Source organism: Rhinoderma darwinii, chromosome 1, assembly GCF_050947455.1.
Source record: "Rhinoderma darwinii isolate aRhiDar2 chromosome 1, aRhiDar2.hap1, whole genome shotgun sequence".
In the NCBI taxonomy this organism is placed as follows: domain Eukaryota; kingdom Metazoa; phylum Chordata; class Amphibia; order Anura; family Rhinodermatidae; genus Rhinoderma; species Rhinoderma darwinii.
Window position 1 is genome coordinate 458,063,263 of NC_134687.1, and position 14,690 is coordinate 458,077,952.

Below are 14,690 nucleotides of genomic sequence, written 5' to 3' on the forward strand. Positions count from 1 at the left end.
ACTGTGAGGCATTTGTACTGATATTACAAGGTTACAATTGTCACAACCATTTAGTTCAGCTACTAGCCTCCTGGGTGAGCTTTTAATTGCCTTTGTACTATAACTATATCAAAGATCTGTTCTCCGTTGCATGAACAGCAGTACCAGGTCCCTTCATCTACCAGTTGCAAAACAAAGCGTATGTTAGTGGGAACCATGCAAGAATTGGCAAAAGCGAGAGCAAACCGGCTTTAGACAACCTGAGGGTTTCTAGCTGTGATGGAAATGCAGGTTTCTGCCAGTCTGAAGCTAGGTCTGACTTGTAGTTCCATAATAAATGGACATTTATATGCTTACACAGAATATTATTGTTTTCAGGTTGCAAAGTAATATCTAGTTGCAAATTGTTTTCTTGTTCTGATTAACTGTGAAACAGATTTTAAAAATATGTAGCGATTTTAGAAATGATCAGTAATTGGATTTTAAACAATGTATGATAAAGATATATGTATCTGTAGTGGCCTGAAAGCAAAAAGTGCTTAAAATGTAGCTAAATGTTTGACAAACTTCTGACATGTCATAGTGACATGTCAGAAGTTTGTATTGGTGGGGGTCCGAGCACTGAGATCCTCGCCAATCGCTTGATCGAGGCAGCGTTCATGTGAGCGCTCAGCCGCTTTGTGTCTCTTCGGCTTCTTCCGGAAAGCCGATGTATCAGTGTACGGGCCCATAGACTTTCTATTGAGTCCGTACTCCGATACATTTATTTCCGGAAAAAGCCGAACAGACACGAAGCGGCTGAGCGCTCACACGAACGCTTCAGCTGCTTCGTTCTAGCGATTGGTGGGGGTCTCAGTGCTCGGACCCCCACCAATCCAAACTTCTGACATGGCACTATGACATGTCAGGGCTCAGCTTCATGTATTGTATTTCTGGCATTAAGCCAGAAATACGATTAGTCACTACTGAGCCCTCTGCTTTCCTTACACGGATACAGGGCCCCAGCAGACAGTAATATTTTACTCTGGGAGCAGTGGAGGTCCTGACTCCATCCAGCATTACGACGGCGCACAGCGTCATGAAGCGAAGAGACGTCATGACCTCCACTGTTCTCGGGAATGAGGAGGGTAAGTATACTGTCTGTTACTAAAGTAACAGGGGCCCGTGTAGTTTATTACATAGGCTCCAGGCCCAGTTACTATACTTTTAATAGAGTGGTTTAAGCTTTTTATTTAAACTTTTAATAGTGTTGCGGGTGGCTGTGGGCAATTGCGACCGCTGCGACCCCTATAGCTATGCCACTGCCCTCAGAGCGGCATGGACCTGGTGACACATTCCCATTAAGCTAAGTTTTAAGACCGTAAATAAATCTTTCCCAGTTTGTGTATTACAAAATAAAGCATAACGGATTCTCTGCACCTGGTCTTGGATTCTAGATTATATTGCAATTTTGTGTTGGAAACAATTGGCAGAATTTCTAGACTATTGGATTCTAGATTAGAGAAATTTATGTTGTTGTTATTATTATTATTTAAAATATATGAAATATAAGCTTATTTATATCTGTTTTATGCAGAATCTTTTCTTTTTTTTCTTAGGTGCCCCTGGTTAACCAGAGAAATCTCTCCAGCTATCCCAGTATACAATGGGCTCATGTTCCTCTTTGTATTGGCAAATTTCAGCATGGCAACCTTTATGGATCCTGGTATCTTCCCAAGAGGTAACTTTTCCTAGTGACTTTCCTTTGGGAATATAGTAATTTGTTCTGCAGATGGAGTGACCTTAGGTGAGGTTTATGATGCAGCCATTTTCAGCTGTTTATTAGAACTGTGCCCGTTTGAATCTGCTAGTATCTGTTCTATATTTATCTGTGGGGATTGTCTGCGGACTCCCATCAGCCTTGTATACTGACTCGGAACAGTTCTAGCATCACAGGGAGACCTCGAGCTGAACCCATCGCTGGCTCCATGCAATCAATATTAATAAGACAACCAGGCCGTGGGATTAGCAGAGCTGGGCAGGACGCAGGCTTTTGCTCAGCACAAAGAGAATTATTTTGCCAAAGTTACCTTATGTAGCAAATCTTTTCCTGTTTAAGATTAGCCCTATTCTGCCACATTGTATAACAGATTAAAAAAATAAAACGCATAATGGAAATGTCAAACCGCTGCAATGTAATTATGGTAATATAAGTTTGCCGTTTAAAGGTTCAAATGAAATACTACAGCAATGCTGCATCATTTTGGTTTGTGACCCTGATTTTGCCAAATATTTGATGCTCAGATTTCTATGAGATGATAGATCATTATTATATGAGTTGATAGATCATTAATTGTACAGGGCAGCTCTGCCACAGAAGTACAATGGACCATGATAGGTCAGGAACGTTTTGATTCAGCTGGATGATGAGGGATATGTTTCAGTCCTCCACTTAGTATTTCATTGTGTCAGTGGCTGCCACTTCTAGTCCCAATTTTTAATTACCTTAGCGTGCTTGCGGGAATATTTTTAAAACATTAGACAAAGATTAATTCTCCAAAATTACCAGAAAGATTTTAGGTACTAGAAGTAGCTTTTTTTTCTTCTTGATCAGTCATTGTTTCTTCTTTTTCACTCTATAGAGCAGCCAATATATTTTAGAGGCCCACTGTCTACGGTGGAAAGTTATTTCATGCTTTAAAATTACCTATTTTATTAGTCCACAATCGATGATTTCACTCCAAAAATTGTGTAATTCTTTAGTTTATAGAGTGTTCCCCATATTTTGAGGAGCACACCATTTTTTGCTAGCTGAAAGATCTTTGAACCTACAAATTGGGGCTATGCTCAAGGCTGTATTACATTTCCATACATAATACAGAACCCACTCAAATGTATGGGGCCATCTGATTTCATTCTTAGTGTCTCTTTGTCAGATTCAGCATGAATAGTTGCATGCCTCCCCTAAAAACATTGCTTTAAATAGAGAATAACCCTGCTATATTGTCCTGTACATAGGCACCATAAGGGGGCACACAAGGACCTATGAGTTCACAGAATGGAGTTGTGGGCACTCCATGTTCTGACGTACAGGCTTTTTGCACACAGCCCTGCTATGTATTTGAAACCTAAGCCATTAAAGGGAACCTGTCATAGATATTATGCTGCCCTCACTGATGGCAACATAATGTAGTGACCGACACGCCGATTTTAGCGGTCTTTCACTCATTTGCTTAAGTTAAGCCGTTATTGAGAATTTACCTGTAGAGTCCGGCCGAAGGTGAGTCCCGCGTATTCATGAGCTGCTGCTAGCTCCATCTACTATCCACTATCTCCACCCACTTTCCATTGATTGACAGATGTCTCCCTATGCACAGTAATAGGAAGTCATCTGTCACTTAGTGGAGAGTGGGCGGAGCCAGCGGAAGCTCATGAATACCCTGGACTCATCTCTGGCCGGGCCCTGCAGGTAAGTTTTCATAAACTGCTCAACTTAAGTAAATGAGTGACAGACCACTGAAATCACCGTGTCTTCACTACATTATGCTGCCCTCAGATAGGACCGCATAATGTCAATGACCGGTTCCCTTTAAAGAGGCTCTGTCACCAGATTTTGCAACCCCTATCTGCTATTGCAGCAGATCGGCGCTGCAATGTAGATTACAGTAACGTTTTTTATTTTTTAAAAACGAGCATTTTTGGCCAAGTTATGGCCATTTTTGTATTTATGCAAATGAGGCTTGCAAAAGTACAACTGGGCGTGTTGAAAAATAAAAGTACAACTGGGCGTGTTGAAAAGTAAAAGTACAACTGGGCGTGTATTATGTGCGTACATCGGGGCGTGTTTACTACTTTTACTAACTGGGCGTTGTGTATAGAAGTATCATCCACTTCTCTTCAGAACGCCCAGCTTCTGGCAGTGCAGACACAGAGCGTGTTCTCGAGAGATCACGCTGTGACGTCACTTCCCCAGGTCCTGCATCGTGTCAGACGAGCGAGGACACATCGGCACCAGAGGCTACAGCTGATGCTGCTGCAGAATCAACTGTAGCCTCTGGTGCCGATGTGGCCGACACGATGCAGGACCTGTGAGTGACGTCACAGATCTGCACTGCCAGAAGCTGGGCGTTCTGAAGAGAAGTGGATGATACTTCTATACACAACGCCCAGCTAGTAAAAGTAGTAAACACGCCCCGATGTATGCACATAATACACGCCCAGTTGTACTTTTACTTTTCAACACGCCCAGTTGTACTTTTGCAAGCCTCATTTGCATAAATACGAAAATGGTCATAACTTGGCCAAAAATGCTCGTTTTTAAAAATAAAAACGTTACTGTAATCTACATTGCAGCGCCGATCTGCTGCAATAGCAGATAGGGGTTGCAAAATCTGGTGACAGAGCCTCTTTAAGCATTATCTATTGCCGGTTACTTATTGTATGTGTATCATTTGTGCTATGTGATGAAGTCACTTATAGATTCTGTTTAATTTTTCTAATAAGCCGATGAAGATGAAGACAAGGATGACGACTTCAGAGCTCCCCTCTACAAGAATGTGGAGATCAAAAGAATACAAGTACGGATGAAATGGTGTGCCACCTGTCACTTTTACCGGCCTCCTCGCTGTTCACACTGCAGTGTCTGTGACAACTGTGTGGAGGTAGGTTTTATGCCTTAATTCCTATTTGTATTGTCAGTGTGTCCCCTTTTTTAAATCAAAATTTCACATTTGTTGTACATTCCTATTGTTGCATATTTTCAGTGCAGAATCAGCAGCAGAAATCTGTTGAGTCCAGGGGCGGATTGGGAGCTTAAAGAGGCTCTGTCATCAGATTCTCAAATCCCTATCTCCTATTGCATGGGATCGGCGCTGCAATGTAGATAACAGTAACGTTTTGTTTTTTTTTAAAACGTTCATTTTTGGCCAAGTTATGAGCTATTTTATATATATGCAAATGAGGTTTGAAATGGACAACTGGGCGTGTATTGTGGTTTTAACTGGTCGTGTTTACGTGTATGACGCTGACCAATCGGTGACCAGTCAGCATCATACACTCATCTGCATTGATTTACACAGCAGCGATGTGCAGCCGCATACACAGAGATTAACGTTAATCAAGTGTCCTGATAATGAATACACATGATCATCCAGCCTGGACGTCATGTGTATTCAGAATCCTGACACTTCTGACTCTTTTCTTTGAGATTTCTAGCAAGTGAAACTAAATCTCATTTACCTCCGTAATCTCGCGAGATTTCGCTTCCCTTGCCGGAGCCTCACAGAAAAAAAACGCCCAGTTGTCCATTTCAAACCTCATTTGCATAAATATAAAATAGCTCATAACTTGGCCAAAAATGAACGTTTTAAAAAAAACAAAAAACGTTACTGTTATCTACATTGCAGCGCCAATCCCATGCAATAGGAGATAGGGATTTGAGAATCTGGTGACAGAGCCTCTTTAAAGTGTCCCTGGAAAAAAATCTAAACATGGTCCCATGTTGTGGGTTTGGCCAGCACAAGTCGGCGGAGTCCGCAAACCATTAGCTGTAGCCACATTGGTGATTTAATAATGTAGCCTTATTATTATTGTCAGCATTGGGCTGTGTTCACATCTGCATTGGACGCTCTTAGGCGGGTTTCACACCACAGTATTTTTATTAATATAATGTATGTGCTGATAAAGCTCCCAGGAGATCATTAAACGGTTTAAAATATGGATGTCTCTGCTGTCCGTCCCCCATAGGCGTCCATGTTAAAAAAACAAAACACATAGTTTTATTCATTGGAATAGCGCAGTCTTCAAAGCTCAAGCAGCAAAGAGAAAGCTTTTTTAGCCTGTGTTGGGTGTATGGGGGGTCTTTGGATTCATTTATCATAGGCGTCAGGAGCTTTCCCACCACATACAGTAAACCAATATAAATACCACGGTGTGAATGAAGCCTTAGAATCTTCTACTGTGGGTAAAAAAAAATTGTGACCAAAATAGTGCAGCATGCGGCACTATGTTGTCTGGTAAAATGCCGGGCAGCAAGTAGTAGGGGTACTATGGGGAACAGAAAGTGGCAGGGGGGGTCTCATGAGGTGCAGGGGACACTGAAGAGGATTTTGAACCTTTTATTTTTGGTGGGGGGATAGATGGTGGCAGAGGCTCTGTAGGAGGAGCAGGAGAGGGACATAGAAGGCGGCGGAGGATAAGTGGGGGGCAGGGGGAGAGTGTTGATGAAAGCTGGGCCGTATTTAGAGTTGATGCTGCCCTATATCTCCTGAAGCTACGGAAACCGCGTAGCTCGCTGACATTGTGGCTCCAGCGCTGGACTCAGGAAGGTGAGTTTAATAATTGCTTTTCTTTTTTTTTATGTGTTACTAATTATTTATTTTTTTGTGTTTTTTTTTTTTTTTTTACAGGTTCGGTTGTTTGACTACTTTGGATTCGAGCACAACTTCGATGACAGCGTTTTTATTTTCATTTTCAATAACATGGTTAATGAGGCTTGTGCGGGTACGATCCAGTGTCTGTAGTGATGGTCGGGTACCGGGGTGGCCACAGGCTGGTAGTATTTGGCTGGGAAAGCCCAAAAACTCTGGCCCTTCCCACCTTGGTAATGCTAGCCTGCTGCTGCTATGTTGTATCTGGCTAGTTATGAGAAATGGGGGAGACCCCACGTCGTTATTTTCTGATTAATTTCTTTATTTTGTTTTAAAAAGGACGTGGAGGTCCCCCCTATTTTTCATACCCAGCCAGATACAACGTAGCAGCAGCAGCAGGCAGCATTACCAGGATGGGAAAGGCCATGGTTTTTGGGTTTTCCCAGCCTAATACCAGCCTGCGGCTGCCCCATTACCCGATCATCACTACAGATGGCCGGTTACTGGATCGTACCCGGCTCTTCCCGGTACCCCTCCTTAGTAATGGACGCTGCAAATCAAACAGCGTCTGTTATTAAGGCAGTAGTAAGAGTTAAAAAAATATATATATATATATATTTTATTGAAATAAACCCCCCCCCCCCCACACAACCCTCGTTAACCATTAAATTGAGAATAAAAAAAAAACGCTGTCATCGAAGTAGTCCTCGAATCTGAAATAGTCCAATAACCGAACCTGTCAAAAAACACAAAAAAATAAACAATCAGTAACACATAAAAAAGCAAAACAATTATTATACTTCCCTATCCTGGGTCTAGCGCTGGAGCGATGGGAAACTCCTGACGTCACTGGCCATATAGGGATAGTGACATTAGGAGCAGTGCTGGAGTCCCCGAGCCGAGCGTTATTAGAGGCTCTGAGCCGGGACTACAGTCAAGGGAAAACACCTGACGGCACTGTCCATATACCGTATGGACAGTGATGTCTGGGGCTTCCCCACAGTCTGGGTCCCCGGACGTAACACTAATGCCCCAGGATTCTGTCCCTGGGAAAAGTCCTGATGTCGCTGTCCATATATGGACAGTGACGTCAAGACAGTTCTGGAGTCCCCGGGCAGAGCACTAGCTGACGCTCTCCTCAGAGACTTCAGGCCACGTAAATAGTCCCATTGGATTTTAATGCAGCCATGTGACGGCCGTAAGAAAAAATAGGGCCTTAAAGGTACATTGATAAACAGTTAGTTAGTCCAAAACATCTAATGTCTGTCCCCACTGTTCCCAGATGGCATAGTCTCTGAAAGCCCCTAAAGTCCCCTCCCAGCTATGCCCCTGCTTAAAAAAGACAGCACTCCGTCGCACACACATATGCGCGCGCGCGCACACACACACACACACACACACGCACACACATATATATATATACACACACACACACGCACACATATATATACACACGCACACGCACACATATATATACACACACACACATATACTAGTCCTTCTCAATTAATTAGAATATCATCAAAAAGTTAGTTTATTTCAGTAATTCAATTCAATTCTATATTCTATAGATTCATTACACACTGTGATCTATTTCCAGCATTGTTTTCTTTTAATGTTGATGATTATGGCTAACCGTTAATGAAAAAAATTAGAATATTATATAAGCCCAATTTAAAAAATCACTGCTCAGGTGTTATGGAAGCCCAGGTTGCATTGATAGCGGCTTTCAGCTCGCCTGCATTGTTGGGTCTGGTGTCTCATCTTCCTCTTGACAATACCCCATAGATTCTCTATGGGGATTAGGTCAGGCGAGTTTGCTGGCCAATCAAGCGCAGTGATACTGTGGTTATTAAACCAGGTATTGGTACTTTTGGCAGTGTGGGCAGGTGCCAAGTCCTGCTAGAAAATGAATTCACAGATGTATGCAGGACTGTACAGTAGAGCGTCCCCTGAGCAGTGGAGTGGCCGGCCCACCGGGAAAATTCCCGGTGACGTGCATGGCCAATCCGCCCCTGGTCATGTCTGAACATGTCCTAATGTGCATTCCCAGAAATGAAAACGTCTCGTATGTCAGACATTTTCTAAAGCTGAAGGTACACTTAACCCCTTAATGACCAAGCTATTTTTTAAGTTTTTCCATACCTTATTCCAAAAGCTATTTTTTTATTTTTTTTTGCATTAACATAGCTGTATAAGGTCTTTTTTTTTTTTTGCGGGACAAGTTGTATTTTTTAATAGCACCATTTTGGGGTACATATAATATATTAATTAACTTTTAACTAACTTTTTTTGGAGGGTAATAAAAAAAAAAGCCGCAATTTCGCCACTTTTTTGCGTCCTTAATTTACGCAGTTTACCGTGTGGTATAAATAACATAATAACTTTATTCAGCTGGACGTTACGATTGTGTCGATACCAAATTTATATAGATTTTGTATGTTTTACTACTTTTACACAGTGAAAACAGTTTTTTTTCAAAATTATTTGTTGTCTCCTCCATATTTGAAGAGCCATAACTTTTTTTATTTTTCCGCCGATGCAGCTGTATGAGGGCTTTTTTTTTTTTTGCGGGACGAGTTGTAGTTTTCATCGGTACCATTTTGGAGTACATGTGACTTTTTGATCACTTTTCATCAAATTTTTTTGAAGGCAGGATGCACAGAAAACCGCAATTCTGGCGTTTTTTATTTTAGTTTTTACAGCGTTCGCCAAGCGGGTTAAATAACATAATAGCTTTATAGTTATGGGCGCGGCAATACCAAATATGTGGAACTTTTGTTGTTTTTTTTTCATAATAAAGCATTTTTAATGGAAAAAGTGGGTTTTTCATGTTTTTTTTTTTCTTTTGTGGTTTTTATTTATTTAACTTTATTAAACTTTTTTTTTTTTACTGTTTTTATTAATCCCACTAGCGCACATTACTTCTGTATTGCAGCGTATTATTGCCGGTCAGTGTAAAACTGACAGATACCTGCTAGGTCATGCCTCTGGCATTGCCTAGCAGGCATGAACTAGAGGCAGACCTGGGAACCTTTCTAAGGCCCTCGGCTGTCATAGAAAACACCAACACCCTGCGATCGCATGGAGGGTGCCGGTGGAGTGAGAGGGGGAGCCCCCTCCCTCCCTCAAAAGCCACTTCGCTGCGGAGGTAGCTGAGAGCATGGAGTTTCTCCTTTTCACGCCGCCACTTATTTATTCTGATGCAGCGCCGTGAAAAGGCGTTATGTATCAGAATAAAGCCAGTTAGTGGCCGCCATGAAAAGGCGTATTGGCGTTCACTAACTGGTTAATCATTGTTTTCCCGCAATAAACATTGATGGTATATTGATCAGATATGCTGTCAATATCTGGGCAGTGTGTATCCAGTGAGACCCCCACCTATGCAAAACCACACAACTTCTGAAACCAAACACTGAAGCGTCTTATTTTTCGACTTTGGTTGGGCCCCTAACGGTTGGGAAAAAAAGATGGCAACACTGCGATAGATGGGAAACCCTGAGAAACCTGCATTTTTGTTTTTTAAATGCACAATGTAAATGATCTGTAAGTTTGGGTTTTTTTCTGCTTAAAAAAAAATGCATCATAAGGCCCAGTTTACACAGAGGTTTTTGGCGCCTATTTTGACGTGGAAACCGCATCGGAGTTGGTGACAAAAAATACGGTCGAAACCGCCTCCCATTGATTTCAATGGGAGGTGGAGGTGTTTTCTTCCCGGGTGGCTTTTAGCGGCTTGCAGGAAAAAATAGCGGCATTTTTTTTTCTCGCTACAGTTATGCCTCTGACATCCCATTAAAATCAATGGGAGGCAGAAAACCGTGGCAAGAAAGTGTAGACAGGTCAAAATTTGTCTCAAAATTCCTGAAGGAATTTTGAGGCAGATTTTTTCTGCCTGCAAAATACTCAGACATTTTTAACCTCTTCGCGCGCTGCGCCGCAACTGTACGTCCTGCAGAGGGCTTGCTTCCCGCATCAGGACGTACAGTTGCGGAGTAGTTCCCGGCGCACACTGTCCTAAAGGACGGTCTCCGGGAACCGGGAGGTCAGCTGTACCCGACAGCTGACACGCCAGTCTTGCTGGTCATCAGAGCATCGCCACTGATTTAGGCAATTAACCCCATAAATGCGGCGACCGTTTGCGTTCGCCACATTTAAGGGGTTTGAAGCACATCGGCAGCCCCCACGAAGTGATTGTGCGGGCTGCCGATGCTTGTCGTGGCAATCGGAGGCCAGACAATGGCCTCCGGGTTGCCATGTACGGTAGCCCCAGAGGAGCAGCCTCCGGCCGGTCCTCCGAGGCTTCCTGTCAATGTGACAGTTACATCACAATGACAGTTAGAATACATTACACTACATAGGTAGTGTAATGTACTCTAGCAGCGATCAAAGCTGCATGTCTAAATGTCCCCTAGTGGGACAAGTGAAAATAGTGAAAAAAAGTAATAATAAATGTGTTTTAAAAAAAGTGTAAAAATAAAAGTTATAAGTTTATATAAAATGTTAAATACTTTTGTGTCAAAAAAGACAAAAGTATAATAGGTATGATACACTAAGTTTATATAAACAAACAATGCTTTTTTTCCTATACTTCATAGACTTTCCTTATAGGAAAAAAGTACACATATTTGGTATCACTGCGTTCGTATCGACTCAAAAAATAAAACTATAATATTATATTTTCCCGTACGAAGAAAACTCCAAAAAAAAATCAATAGAAAACTACACCAGAATCGCTATTTTTTGGTCACCACCCCTCCTAAAATAGAGAATAAAAAGTGATCAAAAAGTCGCATGTACCCGAAAATAGTATCTATAAAAACTACAACCCGTCCCGCAAAAAACAAGCCCATACACAGCTTTTTTGACTGAAAAATAAAAAAAGTTACGGCTCTCAGAATATGGTGACACAGAAAATAAATTATTTTATAAAATAAGTGATTTTATTGCGCAAACGCTGCAAAACATAAAAAAAACCTATATACATATGGTATCGCCGTAATCGTACCGACCCACAGAATAAAGTAAAATGGTCATTTATAGTGCACGGTGAACGCCGCAAAAAATAAACTAAAAAACATTGTCAAAATTGCTTGTTTATGGTCACCCAGCTTACAAAAAATGTAATAAAAATTGATTTAAAAAAATCGCATGTACCGTACCCTAAAATGGTACCAATGAAAAGCACAGATTGTCCCGCAACAAATAATCCCTCACACACCTCCAGTGGTGAAAAAATAAAGTTCTGGCTCTCAGACTATGGCGATGCAAAATGTGCGGATAAAATCGGGCACTATTTATCAGTGCGACAGCGGCCACATATCTGTGGATTATTATTTATTTACCGCATTATTATACCCTCTTATTATGCCCTGATGTTCTCCGCACAGATTACATATACCCTGATGTACTCCGCACATGTTACATATGCCCCCACATTATAAACTGAAATACCAGCAAAACCCCAAACCGAACTACTACCAAGCAAAATCTTTGCTCCAAAAGCAAAATGGCGCTCCCTCTCTTCTGAACACTACAGCGTGCCCAAACAGCAGTTTGCGGACACACATATGGCATTGCCATACCCGAGAGAACCCGCTTAATGTTTTATGAGTGGCACAAACTGGGCACAACAATGGAAAATTGCAATATTTACACCATCCTCTGTGCATTAACCCCTTTGCGCACTATGACTTAATAGCACGTCATGGTGCGGGGGTTGATGTATGGAGCAGGCTCACGTGCGGAGCCCGCTCCATACGCTGCAGGTGTCGGCTGTGTATTACAGCTGACACCCAGGACTAACGGACAGGAACAGCGATCGTGCGGTTATAGAAGCCTGTAAAAATAACAATATACTGCAATACATTAGTATTGCAGTATATTGTACCAGCGATCCAATGATCGCTCGTTCAAGTCCCCTAAGGGGACTAATAAAATGTGTAGAAGAATTAGTTATTAGTAGTGAGAGAGAAAAAGTTTAAAATTAAAAAAAAAACAAGAAAACCTTTTCCCATTTTTCTTCTAAAGTCATGTAAAAAAAAAAAAAATTTATATCGCTACGTCCGTAAAAGGCCAAACTATTACAATATACCATTATTTAACTCGCACAGTGAACACTGTAAAAAATGTTAATAATTTAAACCGCCAATATCGCTGTAGTTTTCGTTTTTACCACGCCGCGAAAGCTGTAAAAAACGAAAACCCCAAAAAATGTAATCAGATTTTTTTTCCCTATATTCCTATATTTTCCTATTTTTTTTCAGTTTCCCAGTACATTTTATGGTACTTTAAATGGTGTCAATAGAAACTACAGCTCCTCCTGCAAGAAATAAGCCCTCACATCACTCTACTGATGGAAAAATAAAAAAGTTATGGCTCTTGGAAGGCAGGGAGTGAAAATCTAAAATAAGAAAGCAAAAAATGAATCAGTCCTGAAAGGGTTAATTCATTTCTAAGGCCTCATTCACACGACAGGGTCCGAGTGTCGGCCGGGAAAATCGGCCGTTTTTGGCCGATTTTCCCGGCCGGTTTGCATCCGTTTTGCATCCGTTCCGATTCCGTTCCGGGCCGAGTTGCCGTTTTTACCGGCCGATTTGGACCCGATTTGCATCCGTTTTTTTCCCTGTCCGTTTTAAAATCGGATGAATTTCATTTAAATTTGTTGCCACACACAGCCCTTTGTAGATAATGCCACAGCCCCCCTGGTAGGTAATGCCACCCAGCCCCCTGTAGGTGATGCCACACAGCCCCCTGTAGGTGATGCCACACAGCCCCCTGCAGGCGATGCCACCCTGTCCCCTGCAGGCGATGCCACCCTGTCCCCTGCAGGTAATGCCACCCAGCCCCCTGTAGGTAATGCCATCAAGTCCCCTGTAGGTAATGTCACCAAGTCCCCTGTAGGTGATGCCACCAAGTCCCCTGTAGGTGATGCCACCAAGTCCCCTGTAGGTGATGCCACCAAGTCCCCTGTAGGTGATGCCACCAAGTCCCCTGTAGGTGATGCCACCAAGTCCCCTGTAGGTGATGCCACCAAGTCCCCTGTAGGTGATGCCACCAAGCCCCCTGTAGGTGATGCCACCAAGCCCCCTGTAGGTGATGCCACACAGCCCCCTGTAGGCGATGCCACACAGCCCCCTGTAGGCGATGCCACCCTGCCCCCTGTAGGTGATGCCCCCCACCCTGCCCCCTGTAGGTGATGCCACCCACACTGCCCCCTGTAGGTGATGCCACCCACCCTGCCCCCTGTAGGTGATGCCACCCTGCCCCCTGTAGGTGATGCCACCCTGCCCCCTGTAGGTGATGCCACCCTGCCCCCTGTAGGTGATGCCACCCACCCTGCACCCTGTAGGTGATGCCACCCACCCTGCACCCTGTAGGTGATGCCACCCACCCTGCACCCTGTAGGTGATGCCACCCTGCACCCTGTAGGTGATGCCACCCACCCTGCCCCCTGTAGGTGATGCCACCCACCCTGCCCCCTGTAGGTGATGCCACCCACCCTGCCCCCTGTAGGTGATGCCACCCACCCTGCCCCCTGTAGGTGATGCCACCCTGCCCCCTGTAGGTGATGCCACCCTGCCCCCTGTAGGTGATGCCACACAGTCCCCTGTAGGTTCCACCCATCCCCCCCCCCCTTCCAGGAGAAGTCACTGACTTCAATGTCCATATATGGACAGTGTAGTCACTGACTTCTCCTGAAGAGGAATTCCCTGCCACAGGTCGGGAATTCCGCTTCAGAAGTGAGTGACGTCACTGTGTCCATATATGGACAGTGTAGTCACTCACTTCTCCTGTAGCGGAATCCCCGGCCATAGAGTCGGGGATTTCGCTGCAGAAGTGAGTCACTACGCTGTGTCCATATATGGACAGTGTAGTCACTCACTTCTCCTGTAGTGGAATCCCCGGCCATAGAGTCGGGGATTCCGCTGCAGAAGTGAGTGACTTCGCTGTGTCCATATATGGACAGTGTAGTCACTCACTTCTCCTGTAGCGGCATCCCCGGCCATAGAGTCGGGGATTCCGCTGCAGAAGTGCGTGACTTCGCTGTGTCCATATATGGACAGTGTAGTCACTCACTTCTCCTGTAGTGGAATCCCCGGCCATAGAGTCGGGGATTCCGCTGCAGAAGTGAGTGACTTCGCTGTGTCCATATATGGACAGTGTAGTCACTCACTTCTCCTGTAGCGGAATCCCCGGCCATAGAGTCGGGGATTCCGCTGCAGAAGTGAGTGACTTCGCTGTGTCCATATATGGACAGTGTAGTCACTCACTTCTCCTGTAGCGGCATCCCCGGCCATAGAGTCGGGGATTCCGCTGCAGAAGTGAGTGACTTCGCTGTGTCCATATATGGACAGTGTAGTCACT

At 43.6% G+C, this 14,690-nt stretch overlaps 1 protein-coding gene across 1 annotated transcript in view; it reads left to right on the top strand.

Annotated features, from left to right (window-relative positions):
* Positions 1–14,690, top strand: part of ZDHHC8 (zDHHC palmitoyltransferase 8) — a 121,200-nt gene that overhangs the window by 52,791 nt on the left and 53,719 nt on the right. The window contains exons 2-3 of the mRNA XM_075832599.1: positions 1,578–1,699; positions 4,462–4,619. Of these exons, the coding sequence (XP_075688714.1) occupies positions 1,578–1,699; positions 4,462–4,619 (280 nt within the window). The remainder of the gene's footprint in view (positions 1–1,577; positions 1,700–4,461; positions 4,620–14,690) is intronic.